We start from the raw sequence: 26,359 nt of genomic DNA on the forward strand, positions 1-26,359 counted from the left end.
ACCTTTTATACTATTGTTGTGGGCGTGGATACATAGTCAAGCCACGTCACAGTACTCCCTTTTTATCTCTTTTTTGTCTCAATTCTAATGGTGTCTTGTCAGCTGTTTTTGTCAGTGTCATTGTTGTCATTGTCAGTGTTCAAATTCAACCCTTCACTGTTCACCTCATAAATGTAAAATGGTATTTTAAACTTTGGCATTTTGAGCAAACACCCCATTTGTGAGACTAAATCCATGGTTTGGTTATTGCTCCCTGATCTCTGAGTCGTACCCCATTATTATTAATTTGTATAAATAATTGTATTGGTATTTATACAGTTATTGGTATTGTTAACTATCTCTGATATTTGCTAATAATCAACCAAGCTCCTTCCAGTTCCCAACAAGATGTATTTCATTTCAAAAAGGCCAACATAAAAGTTTGCATAGTTTGATGCTACAACTGTACTCATAGCACAACTACAGCATTGTTACCAGAAATCATTCTCCACTGTTTCTTACCCTGTCTCGTCTTTTTCTGCCTCTTTTGTTTCATCCCATCTTTTTAGCCTAAAAAAACATGGGCAGACAACAGTGCCAACTACTGTGCCCAGGTACTGACCTGCTGCCGGTCAAAATATAGTTTGAAATATTCCCTCATTCTGTAAATCTATAGGCTTTAGTATATTTAGTATATTTCAAAGTCAAAGTCAGCTTTATTGTCAATTCTGCAGTATGTACAGGACAAACAGAGAATCGAAATTGCGTTACTCTTCAATCTTTTGTGACAGGACATATATTAAAAAAGAGATAAATAAAGACTGTACAATCTAAATAAAAACTGTACAAACTAAGTAAAAACTGTACAATCTAAACAATGAAACATTGAGAATGTAATAGTGCAAATGTAAACGGTAGTGCAAAAAGAATTAGCTTAACAACTGGTGGTGAATAAAGTGACTGTGTGTTGTTTTCAGCTGCTGTCGGTACATTTCACTGGTATATTTTATTCTGTTGGTACATTTCACTGTGTATATTTTATTCTGTTTGTATGTTTTATTCTGTTGGCACATTTCACTGGTATATTTTATTGTTTATTGTTTAGTATATTTTTATTGCCTAAGTATATTTTCAATCTGGTATATTTTTAATTGCATTTACGAATATTCTTTATTGCACGTGGGTTTATTTTATTGTAGTTATCTTAATTTTATTCTTTCTAATCTTTCTTATCTTTCTTATTATCTTGAATCTTGAATTAGATCTTCACTTTTTTATTATATTATTATAATCAGTTTTGTTTTAAGTTGCTTTCAGTGTACTTATACTGGTTCAAGAACAATTTATGGGATGACAGAAATAGAAATACAGTTAAAAACACTGTCAATTAAGATGAATAAGTAAAAACTAAACATAGAACTATAATCTACATCAAGTAGGTGAAAAAAAAGATGTATAAATGGAAAGCAACAATGACCAACAGCATACATCTACATATATGTTTTTGTGGATCGTAAACAAATACAAATAGTGCAGAATCAAATGTTGATTGGGTAAAGTACTGGATTAATTTGTATACATGAAGTGAGAGATTATGTACTGCATATATACTTGTGTATATACAGTATGTACAGCATTCAGGATTTATAGATGGATGATCCATACTCATTAGGGCACCGTGTGTATTTTTAACTGTAAATAATTTACAATTTGAATGTAAGTGGATACTTTAGTGTTACAGGGTTTTTGATACAATATGACTGATTAAACTTTCCATCAGAGCAATGTCCTGTCAAAGCAGACTATGTCTGGCTGCTTTGGTGTACTGTGTCCTGTAGCACCTACTTGAAAGAAGTTGGAACAGGTTATGTTTGGGTATGGTGTTACTGAGAGTCCAGTGCTTTTCACATTAACAGACACCATCATAAACATTTGAGTTTGAAATGACTTTTATTTGAGAGGAACCATCTGTGTTTCAAATGACTGATGCACTATACAAGAAAGGGTCCTCCATTACCAAAGACTTCGCAACTGTGGACTGGACTCTGGACTGTACACCAGCATCTAAAATGTAGCCCAATATGTCTATAACAGCTCCATCTAGTGAAACAAACCATCACCACACATCTTAGCCCACATGATGCATCACAGTTGTAACATGACACTGTAAAAAGTCTTCTTCTGAGTTGTCTGGTGAAGTGATGAGCCTCCCACACAGTTCTGTCACTGATCACATAAATTAGTTATATTCACTTCTAGGTGAATAATTAGCAGTTGACACTACAACAGTAGCAATATTGATAACTTAAAGGAAAGTGTGAATGATTTAGTGGCATCTAGCAGTGAGATTATGGATTGCAACCAGCGGAACATCCCTTGCCTCACCCTTCCCTTACCAAGCGTGATAGGAAGCCAACAGTGGCCTTGAAAGTTGCGACAGGTCCTCTGTAGAGCTAGTTTTGTATTTGGTTTGTCTGTTCTGGGCTACTGTAGAAACATGGCAGTGCAACATGGCAAAAACTGTGGAAGAGGAACCACTCCCTCTGTAGACATAAAGAGGTAATTCTAAGGTAACAAAAACATGTTTCATATTTTCAGGTGATTATACGGAATGAAAATCACTTATGGATATTATACTCAATTGTTGCCAATAGGTTCCCCTAAATCTTTCCCACTGGTCCTTTTAATGGCATCAGTATGCTTCAAACAAAGTGCTTGTTGCATAATTTAACAGGGCCTGAAACCCCCGGAACTGGGGACTGTGTCAAAATTTTTGTTAACTTTACAATCTGACAAACACGGCCACTTCACACAGTCATTAGTCAGCAGTATGGAGCTGAGAAAGTGGGTGGAGTTTGAACTTTTCTCACAAGTTCTCATTTTTGTTGCATGAAGATTACACAACTATGTCACTTTTAACGTGAACAGCTAAGTGCAACAGCATGAATGCCTTCCAGGAGAGACAAAAGCATGCTTTGATCCCCATTAGCATAATTCATTGCATGTAGCCACTCTCTATTACAGCAGGCTGTTCAGCTTGCCTTCCGGTGCGACCTATCGGACCAGAACAGTTTCGCTTGTAAATGTGGTTGCACTCCACGCGCCTATGACTATTTCAGTTTACATTTAGGTCACAGATTGTGCCTTTAAAAGAACCATTATTCAAGTATTTCTCAGTGAACTCCACACAACAAATAAAAAACAGCGACTTTTTTGGCTTGTGACCCTTACTAGCCAAACAATGACTACCTACCTCCATTATCACAGTTCAACCAATGACTGTTTGGTTCTAACACTATCCTTTTTGATTACTGATGAGGTCAAATTCTCCGAACATTTTAGAAGAAATGCAAACTTTTGTGAAAACTTAAAAAGAACATAATTTCATGCAGCAGAATCATTTTCATTTTCTTGTAAACAATCTTCCACACCCCCAGGTTTGGAACAACTGAGCTCTGTGACCATCCAGTTCTTCTATTTGGCTTTACCAGTGAGGATGAAGTGCTTTTTATTGGATGAGCCCACACTTGTCAGCTTGAATAAACCACTTAACAGCTGATTTTTTTCAACAGAGTTTTCTCTTGAAACTAACAGATATTAAATCTGTTGTGACAACCTGACATCTAAAAAAATGATCATGTGAAACTTGCCTATTTGCTACCTCAACAACAATAAACTGCTAAAACTTCTTTCAAACACTGCATCTTGGGACTGTGCCCCTCTAGCTTAGCTCTTCCAATCCCAGGGGACACACAGGTCGCCATCCTGCATGACTGAGTAGAAGTGAGAAACACAAATATGGAAGCCCTGCATGAGGGGGTTACGTTGCTCCACTAGTCTTTTACAACACAAGATCATCTGGCTGGAGCTGACACTGGCCTCCTTGGACAGACTCCTTAAAGACAGGTTTTGGAGACACAGCTTCACCACAGCTTCCTCCTCTGCCTGCAGTCTGGACACACACAAAAACGTATCAGTCCATAACAAAGCTGATGAGGTATGGTGCATTATGAACAAACTTAACTGCTGCAAGGACATCACAGGTTTTTGATGAGCAGCATCATCAGTGTTTTAGTGGGGACACTCTAACTAAATATGATGAGAAAGGTCAAACCACATGGAATCAGAGATGGTGCAAGATTTTTTTTTTTTTTTGCTCACTTACCAGAGTGATGACCAGCAAATGTGCTCATCTTACAGCTATCAGTGGCAGTGCTTAACGTTAAGCTTTTTCATACTTCAAAACCCACATGCTTTTATACACACAACCGCAATTCCAAAAATGTTGGGACACTGTGTGAAATAAAAATAAAAACAGAATACAGCAATTTGCAAACAAACTGGGTTTACCGACAGTTTTACAGATTTTTTTTTGGCTCAGTGTTCCTGAGCCAATGTAGTAAAATCCTTGACACAATCATATATCTCTCAAAGCGGCAAACCTCCCTCCATCCTACTCGAAAACCAATGAGCATTACAAGGATTAGTTTTTCATACCCAATCATGATACTAACCCTGTTACCAATTAACCTGTTTCCCTATGGAATATTCCAAACAGGTGATTTTTGACCATTCCACAACTTTCCCAGCCTTTTGTTGTCCTGTCCCAACTTGTTTCGAAACTGGCACCATATATTCACGAAAATCAATGAAGGTAAAGGTGAAGGTAGAGATAAAACATTACATATACTGTCTTTGTACTTTTTACAGTTCACATTCACGTTCACATGGCATCCCAATTATTTTTGAATCAGGGTTGTATGACAAGGACAAAGGATGGGGAATACGGTACATAAGTACAGTGCATGAAGCAACCATCCAGACTGCTTTTCCAGCACACTACCCTTGTAGGTCAACAAATATAATTGCATTATAAAAACGTATGTTTTAATTGTGAAGAATCATATGTGATGTGAGTGAAAAAATGGGAGTATACAATGGTGGCTGTTCTTGTGTGAGCCTGAGCCACTGCACTGAACGTACTGCATGATGGACAGGAGTCAAACAACCACAGTCTCCCTTTTCCGGTAATTACCACTCCAACATATTTGAATCTCTCTGGTCATAATATGAGGACAAAATAATTCTTAACTTTGATGAGAAAATATTCTGGTTCTACTTGCTGTTTTCCCCTGCTGGTTCTCCCAAGTCCACCCTCTCTCACTTATTTTGACCAAACCAGAGTTGGTGGTAATTATGGGAACAGTGAACAATAAATCAAGAAATTTCTGCTGAGTCTTATTTTGTTTCTGTCGAAATTGAATGAACTGTGTTTTACGATGAGAAAATTACTGTCTCTTTAATAGAGACTCCTTCAGTGATAATGTGTTTTTTCTGGTTAAACAAAAAGGATCTTTTTCAGCTTTTTCTTTGTCATCTGAAATCTCAGTCACACTGGACAGCAGCAGAAAGGTTGTAAAAGGGTCTGGTTCAAAAGTACTTCAACCAACTCTGCCTCACTGTCCAGCATTATGATGCCTTCTGTTTCCTTGTACATTTCTCTACTTCCATCACATTTAGTTGTGTGGTTAGGTTATTTTGAAACAAGGCTTGGTTTACAAAGTTTGCTCTACCTCCTGAGCCACAGTCGACCGCTGTGTGTTATGTGTGACTCACTGTTTTTTGCTTTGGGTGCGCTGTCTGGCCTCAGGAGCATGGGTCTGGAGGAACACCTGAAGCTTGGGAGGGTCACAGTTGGTGGGGATAATAAAGTGCCCCATCTCATGGAGACAGGGGTTAGAACGGTCACTGTAATTGACACAAACAACAAATTATGTTACTTCAAGAAAGCACACAGTAGTGTGTCATGTTAGAGGTGTTCAGATGGTAATGTGACAGCATACTTTTCCAACAATATGGTGAGCCCCTGCAGGCTCCTGGGGTGCAGATGAAGGCGTCGGGACATCAGGCGTTTGTGGAAGGTGCTGAGGGTGCTATAGTGCTCGGCAATGGGCTGGACTGGTCCAAGCCTCTCCACATGTATCACTTGAGTTCCACCCAGGAGAAGGCTGATCCTCTCCTTTAGCCAGTCTGTCTGCTGCTGCAGGCTGCGATAGCTGGACAGCTGCTCAAACAACTGGAGACACACCGGGAGAGGAGGGGTCAGAAAACAAAGAGGAACACACTTGACTAAGGCAAACGAGAAGTGCTCCTGCTGTGAGCACTGCAGCTGCATTACTTTGGTCCACTGATGATGAACGTCCATAGTTCCCAGCATGACATGTCCAGAGGCGTTCATCCCTGACTGGTCAGCAAACACAATAGTGTGTCCTGGAAAGAAGGTGGAGAAGCAGATTAAAGGGAAAGGTCAACAATTCCACACATCTATGCAAGTCTGTTTTGCTGGTCTTGGCAGTGAAGCTAAATAAGTCATTAGTGTTGTAGAAAGTAGTAGTCTATGGTTCCAAAGGGAGTTCAAGTGACATTAGCAGAGTAAATTTTGTTGGTGCTGAGAAACAGAAGTTTGAATCAGCACTGAAAAGTAACTGGACTGGCAGTGTGATTATGTAGAGAACAAGGTGATGACAGCACTAAATAACACAGGGCTCACTGTTTGTATTAGTTAAGTGTGTGAATTCAAATTTATGTGGTCCACTAACATTAAGAATGTATCAATTGCCTTATTTGTATTGGGAAAAAGCTTCCGACGGGAAGATTGATGCAGGGTACAACTGATCTGTTATCAGAGCGCTTTATTGGAAATGTGTTAATGGTGCTGCTTTGATACTGCATAATCAAAACACTGCAATTTTATACTGCCATGGACAGACAAATAACAGCAATTATTGTTCTGTTTTGTGGAATAACAAAGATAAGAAGCTTATCTTGTGTCTTGTATCAGTCTCTTGTGTATGAATACTCAGCATATGTTCAGGACAAATTAAATTGGTAAAACTGCTCTGTAGTGTTAGTTCTGGTTGTTAGAAGCTCATCTCAGTCTGACACTGTGTCTTACACAGGTGGTGTAGTATAAGCAGCATGACCTTCAGTCTTCCGTCTGTGTTTGCATCCATGCACAATAGAGTGTGGGCCACCTGAGTGTTGGCAGCGTTGAGAGCCCAACACACAACAGCTGTAGTTAGCTTCAAGTGGCATTTCTGTGCATATAGCACAAGTGAAACATGAGATGTTATGTGGCCAGTATATACACAACAGGACTGATGACAACAGGAATGTATCTGTTCCATCAGACAAATTGAAGACAAACAACTGAAAGCCACGACTGTGTAAACACACCGTAACATACAGTTTATGGCTGAAACTCCTCTGCCTTTACACTGTGTTCCAGCCACATGGCTTTATCTCTGTGAATTAATGTGAAACTCGTTACCTTGCAGGTTGATCAGGGCCTCCGGGTTCTGCTGAGACAGTCGGCTCAGACTCTGGAGCTGACAGCACCTGTGGGCCACTCCCCAGCTGCGCTGCCACCTGCACCACACAACTGATGTTATCATTATAATAATATACTGTATATACAGCTTACTAGTTCATGCACAGTCTTGAATTCAAGCTCAATAGTCCCAGTCTCCATAAAAACAATTCAGTTTACTTTTGACACTAGCTTATAGGCTATTCTTTACTATTCTGTAATTTAAAAGATGCACTGCAGTGGCTTACAATGCAATGAAACAAGCTTCAGATAGAACTTCGGACTGCCCAAAACAAGGCTGACGTAAATAGTTATTCCCTCCACTGGACTTTGGACCTGTCAGCTTATGATTATTTAGCCAGGAACAAAGCTCACGAAATTGTTCAGACAGGTGACTGGACAAGGTAGACAACAGTGCAGCACCCACAGCAATAACTCTGTGTTAGGGAAAAACATAGAGTTGAGAGTACCTAATATCAGCCAGATGAAATTTGTGACACAGTTCCTTCTTCAGTCTGTTCAGTTCATCTCTCCGAGGAAGACTAGCACTGTGCTTCTTTGTTGCCTCAGGCTCATTGTTTCTCAGCCACAAGCTGACAAGGAAAAGGCAACATGAAACCCCTCTTAGACGACTATTAGAGAATGCGTTATATAAAAATACTATAATCAGTATATTTCATGGTGAAAAGTCCACATGAGCACCAATTTTGCTGATCTCCATGCACCTCATTTGTTTGTTTTGAATGTTATGCATTAAACATTAGTGTTGAACTAATTACAGAAAAGTAACTCATGCACCTCATTCTTTTGTTTTTACAGCCCATAATTTTACCGTTTTGGTTCAATGTCAGTGCTCTCTTCAACCTGGTTTCGAGCAGGCAGCTGTTTTTGACAATAAAGTTCTAAAAATCTACTGTTCACCATGTGCTCAGCCAGAAAACAGCAGACAGACATAGGTTTTGATCGTACTTGAGTCTATATTCTAATCTATACATACTACAGTTGGGGGTCTGCATACACAGATGCGTCCCACACATGCACACTAGAAAACAGGACAGCAACAGCAAACTTTTGACAGTATGGAGAGGAGCTCCTTTGTTGTAGGCCTGAAACTTTCGCGCTTTGCCTCATAGCCAGCTGCACATAGCGCGAAAGTTTCAGGCCTACAACAAAGGAGCTCCTCTCCATACTGTCCACTGCCGCTCCATCAAATAAAATACAGCATGTTAAAAGAAATACAGCAAAGCTTATTTTATGTTTTTGTTTGTTGTTAAGCATTTTGAGCTGCATTTCTTGTATGAAAGTTGCTATACAAATAAAGTTTATTATTTTTATTATTATTATTATTATTGTTATTATATAGTCTGCACAGTCAGAAATTCTGGGCTGCACACAGACATCCCCACAGGGGTCTGCTCAGACCCTTGCTAACTTGGACATATGATAAAATGCATGTCACATGGACCCTCACAGCCATGCTGAAACCATGAATAGGCCTTCTGCGACTAAGTGGTGAACATAGTGGAGCATTTAGCAGCTAAAGAGCGACGAATTTCCATCAGGAGATGGTAGAGTAAAAAACAGTGCTATAAGAGAGTGAATATTGGATTCTTCAGGTGACACAAACTTAAGGTTTTGATTCAAATGAATGGCAAATGCCTGGCGAAAGCCAGACACATTTCATTTCATTTCAACAGGTTTACTAGGTTGTTTGGTTAATTTACTTCTCATTATAAATGAATACCCCTCTCTGGAATATCTTGGCATCAACTTTAAAGGAATAGTTCAACATTGTATTAGAGACATGCTCATTCACTATCTTTCTGAGAGTAGATGACGAGATGGATAGCAATGTCAGAATGTATAAGGAAAAATGTTGTGAGAATGTGGTGCTGAACTGTTTCTTATAACTAATGATTATACTTTATGATTACAGTCTGTGACAGAAACACACTGAAATTTGATACCCAGCTCTACATTTTGTACTGTAATTTGTAATTGTGAGTTGTGATACTGAGGTGAGGTCCAGAACTAACCTGAGTGTAGGCTCGCCTCTCATAGCCTGCTGCAGCTCCTGCTCAGGGTCTCGGAAACCAGTGAAGGTGTAGTAGCTCTTATTCCACTTAATAGGTCTGGAGAAAGGCATCCCTGCCTCAGGTGGATTTTTAGATGTCTCTGTACTTGCTTTCAGTCCCCTCATGTGCTCCATGGGTAGGCTGCAGGACTTCAAGACGTTCATCACTGTGCTCAAGACATCATTTGTGTGCAGCGTGAAACTCACTGACCGGAACCCTGAGAACCAGGGGGAAGATTAAATTTCTTAGACAGAACTGACAAATATTATTGGCAGTATTGATGGAAACTGTACCCGAGGTGAGAAGGTCTGGCTGCACATCACTGCTGTCCTTTGTATCCCTGACATAAAAAGTGAGCTTCATCGGCTGAACTGATTGTGAGCCAGGTCTCTGCAGATTGTCCAGATAGCCATTTAGCCTCTTTAATGAATTCTCATTCACTTCCTGTAAAGCACAACATTAACACAGTGTGGTGAAGCCATGTCTTCCACAAACTTTCTGCATGATAATTAGGGCTATGCTCTGACCAACAGTGGCCCGCCAGCAAAACGCCACAACTGTCAGTGTGGGTGTGATCCTGTCGCTGAACACACAAAGACTATAGACAGTCTGAACAAAACCTTGGAACATCAATTTTATGAGCTTTGTTCTTGTACAATATACTGATAACTTAATAGTTGCACACAGTTAAATCCCTTCAGATTTGTTTGATTAACAACCAAATATTTATTTGGATTTATGAATTGATCTATGACACATAGGAGACCTACCCGTTCCCTGGGATATTGCCAGAAGAAATCAGGATGGACTGCAAAATAAAACGGTCTGAGTGCATTGACAGCATCTGCCCCTGACAGAGCTCTCTGCTGGACTAAATGTGTGGCCAAATTTTTCCTCTCCACCCTACAAAGAAAAGGATATGGAAGTATGCTATTAGTTCTATTCCATCCTGTGTGGACAAGACAGGAAAAAAGTATTACTTGTGTTCTGATTATTGTCATGATTGATCTGTCTTGCACTTTTTTCAACTAATTGTTTACTCTACTGTAAAACTTGCCAACACTTAAAGAAAATTGTGAGGCTGATGTGTGATCATCCAAATGAGTTTAAAGTAGAGGAAGAAAAGATGAAAATCCTCACACTAGAGAGACTCTACACAACACAAATGTCTAACATTTTTATTTGATAAATTACTGAACATGATATGTTATTGAAATAGTTAAAATGTGCTTTAATGTGATCAGTTCAGCACTAATGGTAAATACATAAACTCTTGTTCAGCAGTGCTAGCAGAACTGTCTCATAACACCCCAGCGATCACACAAGTGAACATCCAGGAAGTTGAAATAGACATTGTTTGATCAATCATATTCTGGTGTGTTGAGTTCAGCTGACTGACAACACAGTTGCCCTGTCCGATCGAAGCAGTCTTATCATACAACATCAACAGCAGTGGTACCTGACAGTGTATCGCAGGAGAAAGTTGACAGACATTGCTGATGCTGCTTGTCTCATGACTTCTGCAGTCAATCCATCAGCAATCCTAATATCAAAGTACATAATTTTACTCAAGTGTCAACCAGCGTCACTAACAGTACTGCTTTCGTCAGTATTCACTTATTCAAGTAACTTTGGTGAAGAACTTCATGAAACCAGTACGAAATAACTGTGACATAAACGTTGAAACTAAAATCAGTTTCAACGTCAGTAAACCTGAAATCAGTTTCAACGTTTATCTGTTATGATCGTCAATGGTGCAAATGATAAATACATATTCAGGATTAACGACGTAGGTGAATTTACTCGTCTATTTAGTTGCTGCGTTAGCTACCTAATCGAGTTGCATGAGACACAATCAGCTCATCAAAGCAAATATCAAATGTGGGCAAAATAACAGTTTAAAAATTAACGAATAATAACGCGTAATCTCCCTAAAAGACGCTAAAGTAATTTAGCGGTTAAGGTAAGGTTATTACTTCAGCGTCGTTGCTATGTGAATTCTGCTCAATGACAGCATCAAAACATGGCACCAGTTGGATACTGTGGCTAGCATAAAGAGTATTAGCATGGTGGGAATTCTGTCTCTTAGCAGTTACTGTTCAGCTATTCACAGCTAGAAATAAAATACATAAAAGGTGGTTTACTGACCATTGACATATTAACGAATCTGCCCTCACGGTAAATCGCTGGAATGGCTGGATTGGCTGACTTCTTCGTCTTTCTCGTCTTCCTCCTCTTCTTCTTCGTTTTACGGTGTTGGCGTTCATATAACTTGCGCCACCTACTGGATTGTAACAGGTTCTTCTGCTTCTGCTTATTCTGCTGTGTAGTTTATTGGCGGTTGGCAAATCAACTTGTGGTGCATTACCGCCACCAATTGGACTGGAGTGTGGACAAGAGGTTATGCAGTTAAAATAAATAAATAAATACATTCCATTATTTAACTCAATTTCTTTAATAAACTTGATAAGGTAATATTGTATCTTGCCCGCTGATTTCCCCAGAAGCCCTGTTAGTGTAAAATTGTGGTGTTTTGCCTCCCTTAAAGACTGACTAAGCTTTTTCCTCTTGATATCATATTTCCTGCAGTAAAGTAGGCTAGTGCATGTTCAACTGTTTCTGGCTGGTTACAGTGTGAGCAGTTTCGGGTAGGGTGCTTGCCTATTTTGTGCAATGTGTGATTGAGACCTGTATGACCTATTCTCAGACATGTTGCGTTTGAAGCCCGCCCTCCTCCCATCACCTGTGGAACTTGCATGTCTACTTGTGTAATTCGGAGTGTTTGCTTGGCCAGAATATCTACCTGCTTATTTCCTTCCACACCCACATGAGCAGGGACCCAGACGAACTGTCTGAATATGACCTTAACATGCGTTCTGGCCATTATTAAGAATATTTCATTGATTATATCCATTCTGAATGCTGATCTTCCTGAACTAATACTTGATGTTTGGTGCTGAGAAACTGTCTGATGCAATAGCTGCTTTTTGTATTTCCTTCTCCTCTATCCACTGTAATGCCAATAGTATAACCCTGCTCTGTGATGTATACTGAGAGATGGTCTGATACCCTTTTCTTAATATAGGTGTCACTCACCGGGATATATACTGCTGTGCCTGCACATCCTGTATCTGAATCTTTGGATCCATTTGTAAAAATAAACACATCTGAGAAATGCTGGTCAAAATAATTCTGGACTATATGCCATACAGAATGTTTTGCTGACTTTTCCTTTAATTCTTGATGTATATTGAGGTCTACATTTGCCAAAGGGAATAACCAAGGAGGAATGGAAGAGATTGGGACTGTGGGGCTGTACTGTAAATTACTTAATACTATGATTTGTACTTTCACGTCACCAATCCAACCCAAACTCCTGAAATTAGTTTCATTGTGTTCCCCGCAGTCAGTTAAGATATTCTTAGCAGGATGTTTATCACAATGCCCCTGGAGATTGACCCAGTATGTCAACATTGGTTTAACTCTCCTAATTCGCAGAGGCAACTCTCCCATTTCCACCTGCATCACTGACACTGGAGATGTTTTAAATTAGCAGAGCCTGAGCTTGCAGAACATCCAGCTTCTTAAGATTTGATTCTGATGCTGACATATAAGCTATACACCCATAAGCAAATATCGATCTCATGAGCGCCCAGTATATATTTTAAAGAGATTATCTACTTGCTCCTCAATCCTGTCCTGCCAGACACCACAGCACATGCAAGACCCTCTTACTTTTACTCACCGCTTTACTTACGTGCGTGCCCCATGTAAGCTTCTAATTAAACCAGACCCCAAGAAATTTGATGACTTTAATTTGTTCAAGATGCTGTCCGTACAGTTTTAATGAGAGTGGTGTAATTTTGTGTCATCTTAAAAAGCAGATCAGTTGTGTTCTTGCCACCGATAATCTAATAATCTCTTACTTGCCCACCCCTCCACCTCAAGTATTGCATCTTGTATTTTCCCACCCACATGAGCTACATTGCGGCCTCTTGCCCACAAAGCCCCATCATCCGCATACAAAGATTTCCCTACATTCGTCCTACCTTAGAAAATATAGCATTGATCATTATGTTGAATAGCAATGGTAGTATTCTACTCCTACTCTTACCTGTATTTTCCTATTGATTAAAAAATCCAACACCCAGTTATATGCCCTCCCACCAATTCCAAGTGATTTTAATTTAATGAGAAGACCTTCTTTCCAGAGGATGTTGTATGCTTTTTCAACATCAAAGAAGACAGCTATCACCACCTCCTTATTGGTCTGTGCTTTCCTGATGTCTGATTCGAAACATAGAACTGAGTCCATTGTGTTCTGACCCCTATGGAAACCACTTTGGTACGGAGACAGAAGAGCTCTACTTTCTAGGAAGTATATTAATCTTTCTGTGACCAATTGTTCCATGATTTTACACAGACGCGATGTCAAGGCAATAGCTCTGTAGCTAGATGGATCTGAGGGGTCCTTTCCAGGTTTTTGAACTGGTACTATTATTGCTTCTTTCCACACTGAGGGAAGTTGACCACACTCCCAAGCCCTATTAAAAAACCTCAACAGTGCATACACCATCTTTTCCAGGGGTAGTTTGATGAGAACTAATGATAGCTCTTCTCAACTCAAACATACTAAAAGGCAGGTCTAACAGATCTGACACCTCCACTTTTTCCATTTTGTTGGGGTTCTAATTCTACTCTGTCTGGCCTCCTCTGTGAGATTTTCTGAACTGTGAATTTTCCTAAATGTTTGGACTAGAAGTTCAGCCTTTTCCAAGTTTTTACCAGCCATTTTGTCCCCACTGCTTAATAATGGTAAATCGTAATTTCTTATGAATCTCTTATCCTTTTCAAAGCAACTTTTTGTGCCAACTGTAGTCATGACAGGATAGTGATCGCTCCCCACTATTGTGTTTTTTTTTGCCACACTCCATATGCTTACACCTGCTATTGCACTGGTTTTAAACGTCAGGTTAATTGCTTTTATATCGTGTTCCTTCCCCCGTATTAGGACACACCAAACCGTGAACATTTAAAAATTCCTCAACAACTGAACCATTTGCATCTGTACTATTGCTTCCCCATAATTAATAATGCACGTTGAAATCTCCACACCATATTACACTATCTTGCACTGATCCCAAAACATAATTTAATATATCTAAACTTAATTTCTCACAATTTCTTATTCCATTCTGTATGAATGTTGCAACTCCTCTCGAATATATATCTTAAATTCTTGTCCATTCACAATTATGCTTCTTACATTCCACTGCATTAAGATCAAGACCATCAAGAGGATCCACTCCATGTCTAAGATGGTTGGGCATCATCATTAAGAGTGTCTTATCTTCACAACTCAGCCCCTTCACATCAAGGTACTTTTCAACCGATTTGACAATTATTTTGTTCCCTTCATTTTGGTTCCTTGACTGTGCTGAGCAGTTAATTACATCTGCCATAAACAATACAAAGTCATTTTTACTAAGTAGCCTAGTTTCCTCCTTCAACTTATCACATCTTTTGCATTATCCTGCATCATTGTTCTTAGTGTCATTTTGTTTTGTTACCTGAATGCTTTCTGAAACCACTTTTGCTCACTCCCTGGGAAACCCTAATTCTCTGCACCTCTGCTGCTTTTTTGCTAGCATCGCATTCACGGTATACTGAGCTATGCTCCCCTCCGCAATTACAACACTTCAGTTTTGCCCCCTCATCACATTTGCGATATTCATGGTCTCCACCACATCTGCCACATCTTTGCTTTCCCTTGCCAACCACACCTGTCACAACTCCCCTGACTAGCTTTCGGCTTCTAGCCAGGGAACAATGCACTCCTCTGCCTTCTATTTTATTCATTCTAATTGCTCTTTCCTGTTGTCCTCCATCCCTACATACAATCAGCAAGATCCATTTCTCAGAATCTTAGCACTCCTAACCTCCCCAATTTCTTTGCTAATGCCTTTAGTAAGCCGTATTGGATTCCAGTTGCTGAATGAAGCTTCCTCTTGCGCAAGGCTAATGATTTATATCAAATTCCTCTCTATTTTCCCCTGCTACCAAACACCTTCACATCTCCCGCCACCTACTTTCCTCTCTCCTAACTCGCTTCCTCCTCCATAACTTCCCTCTGCCATCTCTCATCCAGTCACAGTCCAGTGTTCACCAACCGCCACATGCCTTCCTCCTGGTCGGATTGTAACAGCTTCACAGTGAAAAGTTTTTACATTGACCACCGACATTGGCTGTTCTATAACTCAGACCTGGTGCAAATTCTTCTCTTGGTGTACCATCTAGATCTTCTCCATGTATGTCCACAACTTTCCAGAATCTTCTGATAGCATATGACAAGCCCTTTGGCTTATCTGATCTCACTCACTTACTTTCTCATACTTCCTCAGTTCTTTTTTTAGACACTTTGCTGAACCTGCATGGTGATTTCCTTCACAGTGCAGGCACTTGACTTGTTTTTCATCTTCTTTGCACTCTTCCACACAGTAATTATCCTTCCCATACCTCCCAGATCTGACCCCTCTACATACTGCTCCAACATGTCCATATTCTTGACATCTGAGGGGCGCTCTTTCAAATGGCCTAACCTTGTAACTCAAGGCAGACTCTCTCCGGCATCTCTCCTTCAAAAGTCAGACCCACCAATACTGACCTCCTTCCCACCCTCTTTAATCTTGTCAGTCTTCTTGCTTCACACAGACCTGCAATAACCACAAATGACTCAGCCTCTTCTGGCAGTGGCAGGCTACAGGCAGATTATATAATATAATCTACCCATAACCTTGCCCCATATGTCTGTACCTTGTGGAACAGCAACAATCAAAAGAAAAACTTCACACTTGGTATGAGAAAAAAAATTAACTCAATTATTAAGAAATTATTTGAAACATTTGGTATACATTGAAACATGGAATTGAATAAAGTATATAAAGCAATACCACTTCCAGACTAAATAGGACAAGAAACAATATAGCCTAGTTTTTTTCATGATTTTACAAGAACCACAAATTGTTTTATATATGACAACAATGTAGAAATAAAAAACGAGCACTCAACATACTTAAAAAGTTTTCAGTTTCGTTAACATTTTGTAGGGCGTGTAGGGTGAAGAGAGACCCAGGAGCGGAAACTGAGAAAATTAACAATGATTTATTCACTCAAAAAACAGTCCAAAATAAGCAAACGAGGCAGGAGGTCCACAAACAAACTCAAAAAAGGAGGTCCAGAGAGTGCTGGGCTGTGCGGGCACGGGAGGCACTGAAAAACAAAAGAGAGGAGACCAAAATTACTCCACATGAGAAACGTACAACACAGAGAAGTTAAGTTTACCACAAGCAAGTTTTAGAGCCGACTGGTACCGCAATATGACAGTGTATACTCTGGCGTTGAGGAGCGTCTCAGCAGCCTAGAAATAGGCGTCTTGATTGCGGAAGTGATTCCAGGTGTATCCAATCACTCCTCGACGCCGCGGGGAGAAGGGTGCCTCAAAGTTAGCCACAAACACAACAACAAAGGAAGTGGCCCTTGCAAAATAAGTGCACCGGAAATACAAACCACAACAGTCCAGATGTCCAGATGAGCAGCATAGAAGTAGCGAAGCAGGGACTCGTCCAGAATGAGCCCCCTGGAGACCCACGAGCGGTCCTCCGGCCCATATCCTTCCCAGTCCACCGGGTACTGGAATCCAGGGCGAACATCCAGAATCCGAGACACCGTGTAAGCGGGATGACCATCGATAAGACGGGGGGGAGGCGGGGCGACGGTCGGAGGGCTAAGTTCACTGGAGCACACCGGCTTCAACAGGGAGACATGGAAGGTGGGATGGATTTTCATCGACTCTGGCAGCTTGAGCTTGACAGCAGAGGAGTTAATAATCTTCACAATTTCAAACGGACCAACAAAGCGGGGGGAAAGCTTACATGACTCAACGTCCAAAGGAAGATCCCGTGAAGACAACCACACCTTCTGACCCACCCTATACTCCGGGGCGGGGGAGCGATGAGCATCAGCCAGTCTCTTATTCCTTTGATAAGTCAAGAAGTGAATGATGATGCTACAACACTGAACATTACCACACCAACAACAACCAATCTTAATATAGCCACCACCGCTACAGGCAAATTGGCAACCCCTTTGTAAGCAAAAGTGCAAATGTTACTAATCGAGGGCCAAGGACCAGGAATTACTTCTAGCGAATGTATAATGTGTGCAGGAGCTCCAATTAGATCCCTCAACAGGATTTAGCAACACTTTTTAGTGTGCATTAATATTTATGATTATAGTTTTTCTATGGTGTAATCCAGCACAAATCAGTGTAAAGGAGTAGCTGTTAGCATTCAGCTGTATTACCTCCTGAGGGAGTTCTCATTTGGCATCATGATAACTATATACAACGGCCCTCGGCCGACGCCGCAGCAGCATGCAAGCTCCTACACACTGTGGTGCAGACATTGCATCCCCAGGCCCTCCTCCTCATCTCTGGAGATTTCAACCACCCTTCGCTGTCTTCAACTCTCCCCGACTGGTTCATCTGCTTCCTACTTACATACCCTGAGTGAGTAAACAACAGGCAACCATAAGGAAAGTCAAGACACGGTCAGAGGAATCCAGTATGGCATGTAGTGGAAATCCCACATCTTTGCCTGCCCATGTGAGATGAGAAATAAAACACTCAGTCAAACGGTATTGTCTTTGTCATGGCCGTTAGCTCTGCGCAGAGCGAGCCTCTCAGCTTCACAGCATAAGAGTCTGCCCTCTCAGTGCTATACCACTCTTTTATTCAGGAAAGACAGAAACAAGAAATGATATAAGGCACACTACCATATTTGGTCATGAAGATATGTTGCCCTGACACAGAGTATTAGGATGAGGAGCAGTTGAAGGCCTCACTCACTCTGTTAGTCAAGATAAGCTGTTACCTTGACTGGTGCTCTGTGTCAGCAAAGACAAAACAGGGACCAGGCTTCTCACAATGTGAGAAACAGAGAAGTAAAGAATTGTCACTAAGTGCATACTGAAATTTTCCATTACAATTTTCCATTCCATTGACACCACCGACAGGGAAGTGTTGTGCAGTCCTGCAGATTTATTCTGTGGAGCTAGTCTGCTTAAGACCAGGCTAAATTCCAGGATCTATTTAATCTCATCCCTTATCTCAGTCAGCAGTTACCACAAATGGAAACCAATATTTATTCTACCTCCCACTACACATTCAATGAGACACACTGTCATTGTTTAAACATTTGTGATCATGAATTGCAATCATATATTATATATATACATAAATACACATCCTACAGTAACATGATGACATGACGATCCTTTATTGAATAGGATAAATCAAAGCAAGTAATCCATCAGTTCCTTTCAAAAAAGTGAAGTCACACAGTGCTCTACAAGATAGAAAGCACAGAATCAAAGCATATTATTCGTCACAAGAATAAATACACATTCTCAAAGGTCTGTATATAAAACACCCATCATGTCTGCACACTGGAATAAATGCAGGACAAATCCATACTTAACAAATGAACAGACAAATGTCAGATGGTACAGACATTGGATGCGTGCCTTCAGGAGGCCAAAGGTCATCTCGATCCGAGCCCTTGTCCTGGCATGGGCATTGTTATATGTCTGCTGTGCTCCCTGAGGGTCTGCGTAACGTGTGAGGCAAAAAGGCTCACAGGCATACCCTCTGTCCCCAGCAGCACACCAGAGAATTCACCTGTGAATGCAAAATGTCATCAATAGGGGGACATTCTTGACACAACCTTGATGTTAAAAGTGGCTATTAATCGAGATCATGTGGCTCACCTTGTGACGGGCGCCGATAGACTGCAGAGGACCGAAATATTCGGGAATCATGGACTGAGCCAAGCCACTTTGCCACAACATTGCTGATCAGGTAGTCAGCATTGCAGACCATCTGAAATTATAATATGTAGACTATTAAACCATTAATGCACATCACAAGCAATGTACAGTGTTAATTAATGTCATAAAGTCATGTTCACCTGAACATTAATGCTGTGAAAGGATTTCCCGTTCACAAAATCTCCCTCATGGGCACCTGAGGGGGATTTTATTTTGATATGGGTGCAGTCAAGTGCACTAATGACATTGGGGAAACCTGCAACACAAAGCAATGAGTATCCTACTATGACTGTTAACACTTACCTATTCTGACTTACTTACTTATTTCTCTTACCTGCAATGCTATAAAAATCCAAGTTTAATTGGGCCCAGTCATGTTTAATCTGAAAATAATAAATTAAACTAGACAATTCTGGCGCCGCCGAAATTTTGACAGTGGCACAAGGGGGCTGCTGGTGTTATACTACTGTTTCTCAAGCCTGGTCCTGGAGTACCACTGCCCTGCATGTTTCAGATGTATCCCTGCTCCAACACCCCTGATTCAAATGAATGGCTCGTTATCAGGCCTCAGCAGAGCCCAGTAACGAGCTGAGCATTTGAATCAGGTGTGTTGGAGCACACCTTACATGGAGCATGGAGTATTGGCTTACATGGAGCAGCAGAGCAGGGCAGCTGGTGCAAGATCCCTCTTTATTTAAATTTTGTGGGGGCTAACCGTTTAAAATTGAACTTTGACGAGAGAAGAAAGGTTTGTCTACAAAAAGATCCAAAAACTATGTGTCTCCTATTCACCGTTTGGATTTTACAGCAATTTTACAAAACAATTTCAGGCGATTTCTCACTGGCTCTTTCACTCTAACTGATGATGTCATCCACTCTAGGGGGAGAAATTCTGAGCATTTTGTGTGTCTGTGTGTATGTATCTGTTGTTGTATGTGACTGCGTATGTCTTCGTCTGTTTGTGTGTGTGTGTCTGCTTGGACTACACATTTATCAAATTGTCCCAAGTATTTTGAACAAGCAGCCCAACCAGTTCCTGCATGGAGATGTGTCTGGAATATGTGTGTCTGAATGTGTATGTGTGTGCATGTGTAAGTTCTGCCCCACCTGCTGATAAACACCTCTGTACCTCTCCCACTTTTTACCTGTTCCTGTTCAGTTTTGATGTGCTTGTTTTTAATCACTTTTTAGCTGTTGGTTAGCCCTGTTTGTGTGTACGTGTGTGTAACTACTGTCTCAACTTTTTTCGGAAAGCGCTTTCTTACACTACAGTAGTGGGTCTCATCTCAGATAACAACGAGACCCACTACAGAGAGGAGATACGCCAGCTCACCCAGTGGTGTTCAGCCAACAACCTGGTGCTGAACACAGGGAAGACCAAGGAGGTCATTGTGGATTTCAGGAGGTACAGGAAGACGGATCACGCCCCCCTCCTCATGGACAACATCATGTTCCTGGGTCTCCACATCACATCTGACCTCTCCTGGTCCATGAACACCCCCCGCCTGGTGAAGAAGGCACAACAAAGGCTCTTTTTCCTCAGGAAACTGAAACGAGCTGGACTCTGGACGCCACAATTGAAAGCATCCTCTGCCTTAGTGTGACAGTGTGGTATGGCAGCTGCACGGCACAGGAGAGGAAACAACTGGCACGGGTGGTTAAAACTGCACAGGGCATCGTGGGCTGCCCCCTTCCTGACCTTGACTGTATATATGAAGGCCGGGTCAGGAAGAGGGTGAGATCCATCACCACGGACCCCAGCCATTTGGGCCACAGACTGTTTGTACCGCTACCATCAGGAAAGCGGTACAGGAACATCCGCACCACCACTAACAGACTGAGGGACAGCTTCTTCCCCAGAGCTGTTAGAGCTATCACCCCCAGCAGCCCCTCACTGCAGTGAGAGACTGTGAGAACTGTGAACCACTGCACACCGCACTTTACACCTACACCTTCACCTCCACCTGCACCTTCTGTGTACTTAACTTTTAGGTACACACATACACTTAACTAATTTTTATACATTTTAGTATATTGGCACATTTCATTTTCATTGGTATATTTTATTGTCCACTGGTATATTTTACTCTGTCGGTACATTTCACTGTGTATATTTTATTCTGCTTGTATATTTTATTCTGTTGGCACATTTCACTTCCATATTTTATTGTTTATTGTTTAGTATATTTTATTGCCTTAGTATATTTTAATTCTGTTATATTTTAATTGCTTTTCCGAATATTTTTACTGCATGTTTATTGAATTTTATTGTCCTTATCTTTCTAATCTTCTTATCTTTCTTACTATTTGTTCCTAACATGGGGGTTGCAATGAAAATTTCACTAACATGCTCAATGACAATAAAGACTCTTGAATCTTGAATCTTGAATCTTCTGAAGCTGAGTTTAGCTGCTTGTTGGACGGAGATTGTTTTCAAACAATGCCCTTGTTTTGATTGTGCTCGTTAAGAGGACAACTTTGATCTTAATGGATTTAATCATTATGAGGCTGGTTGTCCTGGAGATGTGTGTGCGTGGGTTATTGACACATACGTATGTGTGTGTAAATGACAGTTGCACCTGTTGACAATTCTCCCCTTGAACAGCTACTTTTTTGCTGTCGGTTTCTTCCGAACAACTTGTGATTGTGACAAAACGGTAGCTGCTATCAAAAAAACGATTACACTGTGAGATGCGGACAAGTCTGGGCCAGATGTACGTGTGTTTTATGTCCAGATATTCTTTAGAAAAAAGACTAAATGGTCAATTTAAAAAGACACACTCCAGCAGGCTGCAACTCAGAAAACAGGAGATTGTATGGGTTTAAATGGAGCAGCAGAGCAGGGCAGCTGGTGCAAGATCCCTCTTTATTTAAATTTGGTGGGGGCTAACCCTTTAAAATTGAACTTTGATGAGAGAAGAAAGGTTTGTCTACAAAAAGATCCAAAAACTATGTGTCTCCTATTCACCGCTTGGATTTTACAGCAATTTTAGAAGAAAATTTCAGCCGATTTCTCACTGGCTCTTTCACTCTAACTGATGATGTCATCCACTCTAGGGGGAGAAATTCTGAGCATTTTTTTGAGAAACTTTATGGTCTTGAGATGGTCATATTCGAAAACCGTAAGAGATATCAAAAAATGTGCTGAGGTTCATTTCGACCCGACAAAATTATCTACGTTTTAAAGTTTGAATGAAGTCTCTAGGAGAAAGTATGGCGAAGCAGCGGACAATTGAGAAAGGCTGAAATTTGAGGAAATTTCCTATTCATTTCTTATGGGAAATTCCTCGCAATTTTTTGCGAATAACTTTGTGAATTATTGACGAAAGAGCTATAAAAGACATAGCACACCATTCCTGATCGAGCCACACATTTTGATATATAGTTTGCGAGGGTGTTCTCAAAGCTGCGGGAGTAGTTATGGCGGAAGATGAAAAAACGCGCGGGATAACAATAGTGGCTTGAGCTATGCTCTTTCAGCTATAGAGGCGAGTGGCTCTTGGGTTACCTCATGCCACTAAAAAAATAAATAAAATAAAGGACACACACACACCCACACACACACACATAAAACAAAGGAGCATGAGGAGCAAACGCAGAGCTGCATTTACATGATTTCACTCACATCTGCAGTCAATTTCACTGGCAGTTCGAGCTGTTTTATAATCAGAATACAACTACATTTTTGAGGATGTTAATAAACTATTTGGATTGTAATTGTGATGGTTTCAGTGGAGTAGTGAGTGTGTGTTTGTGCAATACTTAGCCACACTTTCTCTTGTTGTTTTATGGCAGTGGTGTTTCCTTTTTTTTAATTTGGTCTTTCACCTCTTCATATGCCTCCATAATTATCTCCTGCTCCAACGGGGAGAAGTATGCTGCACGAGATGTCATGGTGAATCAGTGAATCTGTGATTGATTGCCTGCCCTATTTAAGGAGCTGTGTGCTGCAACTTATCCAGGATTGGTTTCACCTGGCTTGATGAATCCGTGTCTACTTATCCTGGCTTGGCGTTTGTGCAACCAATTAAGCCTGAACTGTGTTGTTTTGGATTGGTTGAGCCAGGCTCAATAACTTATCCTGGATGTCTGAATCCTGCTTTTGTGCAACAGACCCCAGGTCACATTTCAAGTAAGTGTTTGTCCGTCGTCTTTTAATGTCATCTTTGCCATGTTTCATGTCAAGTGTTTATCCACCGTGTTCTGTGTTGACCATGTTCCCTAGCCTAGCCACAGTCCCTGTAAGTTTGTTCTGGTCTTGTTTTTGTCTGTACCCACGCCACAGCCTAAGTGTGTTTCTAGAGTTGTCTTTGTCTCAGTCATGCCATGATCTTTGTAAGTGTGTTCCAAGTGTAGTCTTAGTCATGCCATGTTTTATGTTAGCGAGTTTCTAGTCTTGTTTTTGTCTGTTGACATGCCACGTTTTATGTAAGTGAGTTGTGTTGTCTTAGTCTTAACCCCTGCTCCATTGTGTTTGCGTGTTTGTGTTTGTGTGTTGTGTTTATTCAATGTTTCCCTGTGTTGTCTTTGTTCTCTGTGTTAACCCATATTATCTGAGTGTGTGTTTATTCATAGTTCCCTGAGTTTTGGTTTTCTTTGTGTTGAATGAATTTGTATTCCTCCCCCCTGGTGTCTGCATTTGGTAGCTTACCACTTAGCACTTAGCTCCCTTAAAACCCTATTCCTGACAGATGGGTGATCTATCATACACCTATTACCCTGCAATATTGCTTTTCCCCCACTCTTATTGAGTACTCTACCTATCAGCACATAATATTTTTCTACTGTGACATACACATATTTATTTCTGTGCAATAGCTTTGATGCTGTAGTCACTTTATCCACCATGTGCAATTTGTGTAAAGTCTGTGAAATTTTACAGAATTTTTGGCAGTATATTTTTATGATAATTTTTCCTTGAGTAATATATATTTGTTTTTGTTTGTTTGTTTGTTTGTTTGTTTTTTTACATTTTTTCTCTTATATAGTCCTTTGTATAAAATGAATGTGTGTATATATAGTCAGCTTTTATTTTGTATCTTGTATTTCTCTATTTCTCTATTTTTTTTCCAACTGCCATTACTGCCTGTAATACCCGAATTTCCCCGACTGTGGTTTAATAAAGTCTATCTTATCTTACTGGCATGTTGCATCATACTCATGCTGAGGAGACAGTGGATCCAATGTACAGATGACTCCCCCTGTCCTGTCCAACGGCAGAGCAGTTGAAAAGTCAGAGGCAATGCACGTAGCAGCTCTCCATTCCTAGAGAACCAGGGGAATCGCTATTCTGATTCACAGGGGTGACTCTTTTGAACCACAAAAATCAGTTGTTGACCCTAATATGGCTGTCTATGGAATCCTGATTTACATTCAAGTTGTTCTAGCTTCTGTTTACGCCCCTACCTGGGACGACGAAAGGTTCATCTCTAATTTTTTTCCTGCTCTTCCTCACATTGACAATCGCTGTGTAATTATAGGGGGTGACTTTGATCTGATCCAAAATGCCAACCTAGATAGATCCTCCACAAAACCTTTCACACTTTTGAACATGGCAAAGGTCTTGGATACTTACATGAACTGTCTGGGCTTGTCTGACCGATGGAAATTTAAATTTCTCTCAAACAAAGCCTTTTCCTTCTTTTCCCACGTGATGGACATGGGAAAAGAAGGAAAAGCATATTTATGAGGGCATATTATTTTGTATCTCTGTGCAGAGGAAATCTGAGAAAGCTAAGGCAACAGAGTTATCTGAGGAACTTTTGAAAGTGTATAGCCTGTATACGGCAGCTCCAGACTCCATTCTTTTCTCATTTCTCTGTCAGGCCGATACTGGAAAGAGGACTCAGGTGCAGAGTTACACAGCAACAGGCTTTATTTATTCACAAAACCACCAAGGAACTCCTCGACAAGCGTGAAATCAACAGCTATGAAATTACTCTTGGTAATTACTAATTGGACCCAACTGTGGTCAAGAGAAACAGAACAAAAACCTGAATAACACAAAGCGCTCGGAGAAGAGGAATAGAGGCTATAAAACTTAAGTAACAAAAAACGCTCCAGAAGGAGGAAATGAAACAAGGCTATCAAAATTAATCAACGCAGGGAATAGACTACTACAAAAACCAAAATACACTCTAAAATGACGGAGGACTATCACAAGTATCTCTGAAAGGATTAGAACATAAGGCGCTCACTAGGAGAGAAAGAAATAGACTAAGAGGGATTTACAGAATAAGATAAGAATCGTTAATAACAAAAAACTCTCACACGGAGGATAATGAAATATCTAGAAAGCAAAACAAAGGACTATAAAACGCGAACAACAAAAACACTCTTAAGGAAGACTATGGAACAAGAAAGGAATAAACAAAGGAACACAAAAACTCAGAACTAGATTATGAAACTTTATTAAACATAAAACACTCACGAGGAGGATCAATGGCTTACAAGGCGACTTGAGCTGTGGCTGTGGATCAATAGTTGGCACGGGTGAAATGACCTTTGGACAAAAAACACACTGGCACGAGACAAGGGAGACGCAGACAATTTAAACACATGGGGGGTAATAGGCAACAGGTGGAGACAATAGGTAATCAGGCTGACGCACCGGTGACGCATGAGGAAGGGCAAGTGCTCTGAAACGAGAGGAGAGTTAGGTTCACAAAATAAAACAGGAAATAAGACAAAAACCCAAGCCGAGACAAACCTCACCGCGGTGTGACATTGTCTAAACAGCATTACTTTGAAATGGCCGTCAAGGGCTAAGGGTTGGATACATTCAGTAAGTTCTGTCAGGCCTTATCTCCAGAGCTATCGCTCAAAGCTTCCTTATCTCCTTTCCTGCAATTCTGATGATTTTGGAACGATTTGGCAAGTTTTTAGGGTTCAAGCTAAACCTGCAACCCCAATAGCTGAAGAGATTCCAAACTCACTCTTCCCATTTAAACAATCACTTGCAGAATTTCGCTACTTGGGCTTTTTTGTTGCCAAATTGTTGAATAATATATAATGATAGTAAAAATGATCTAAACAGGTGGTCTTCTATGCC

The 26,359-nt window shown here is 40.6% G+C and overlaps 1 protein-coding gene across 3 annotated transcripts; it reads right to left on the reverse strand.

The window, feature by feature from the left end:
* Window positions 1-1,921: 1,921 nt before the first annotated feature.
* tcaim (T cell activation inhibitor, mitochondrial) lies at window positions 1,922-11,644 on the reverse strand. Of its 3 annotated transcripts, none has more exons than XM_041942644.1 (11): window positions 11,572-11,644; window positions 10,883-10,966; window positions 10,194-10,326; window positions 9,717-9,867; window positions 9,385-9,589; window positions 7,819-7,941; window positions 7,310-7,407; window positions 6,158-6,249; window positions 5,823-6,055; window positions 5,596-5,727; window positions 1,922-3,931 (listed from the first exon to the last, which is right to left on the reverse strand). In XM_041942644.1, exons 2-11 carry the CDS (start codon window positions 10,936-10,938, stop codon window positions 3,706-3,708), a joined length of 1,449 nt encoding a protein of 482 aa, XP_041798578.1. In that variant the 5' UTR covers window positions 10,939-10,966; window positions 11,572-11,644; the 3' UTR covers window positions 1,922-3,705. The 3 variants fall into 3 exon arrangements, with proteins under 3 accessions (XP_041798578.1, XP_041798577.1, XP_041798579.1); XM_041942643.1 differs by having other exon boundaries at window positions 9,385-9,640; XM_041942645.1 differs by lacking the exons at window positions 9,717-9,867; window positions 10,194-10,326; window positions 10,883-10,966 and having other exon boundaries at window positions 9,385-9,640; window positions 11,572-11,619.
* Window positions 11,645-26,359: the final 14,715 nt, after the last annotated feature.

This window comes from Chelmon rostratus, chromosome 8 (genome assembly GCF_017976325.1).
Source record: "Chelmon rostratus isolate fCheRos1 chromosome 8, fCheRos1.pri, whole genome shotgun sequence".
Taxonomy (NCBI): domain Eukaryota; kingdom Metazoa; phylum Chordata; class Actinopteri; order Chaetodontiformes; family Chaetodontidae; genus Chelmon; species Chelmon rostratus.

Excerpts from the sequence above, each read along its gene's own strand:
- tcaim (XM_041942643.1), bottom strand. The coding sequence starts at position 10,938 with ATGAGACAAGCAGCATCAGCAATGTCTGTCAACTTTCTCCTGCGATAC. Across the intron at positions 9,641-9,716 it reads GCCAGACCTTCTCACCTCGG|GGTTCCGGTCAGTGAGTTTC; the intron begins GTACAGTTTCCA and ends CCTGGTTCTCAG. Across the intron at positions 5,728-5,822 it reads CTCACCATATTGTTGGAAAA|TGACCGTTCTAACCCCTGTC; the intron begins GTATGCTGTCAC and ends TGTCAATTACAG.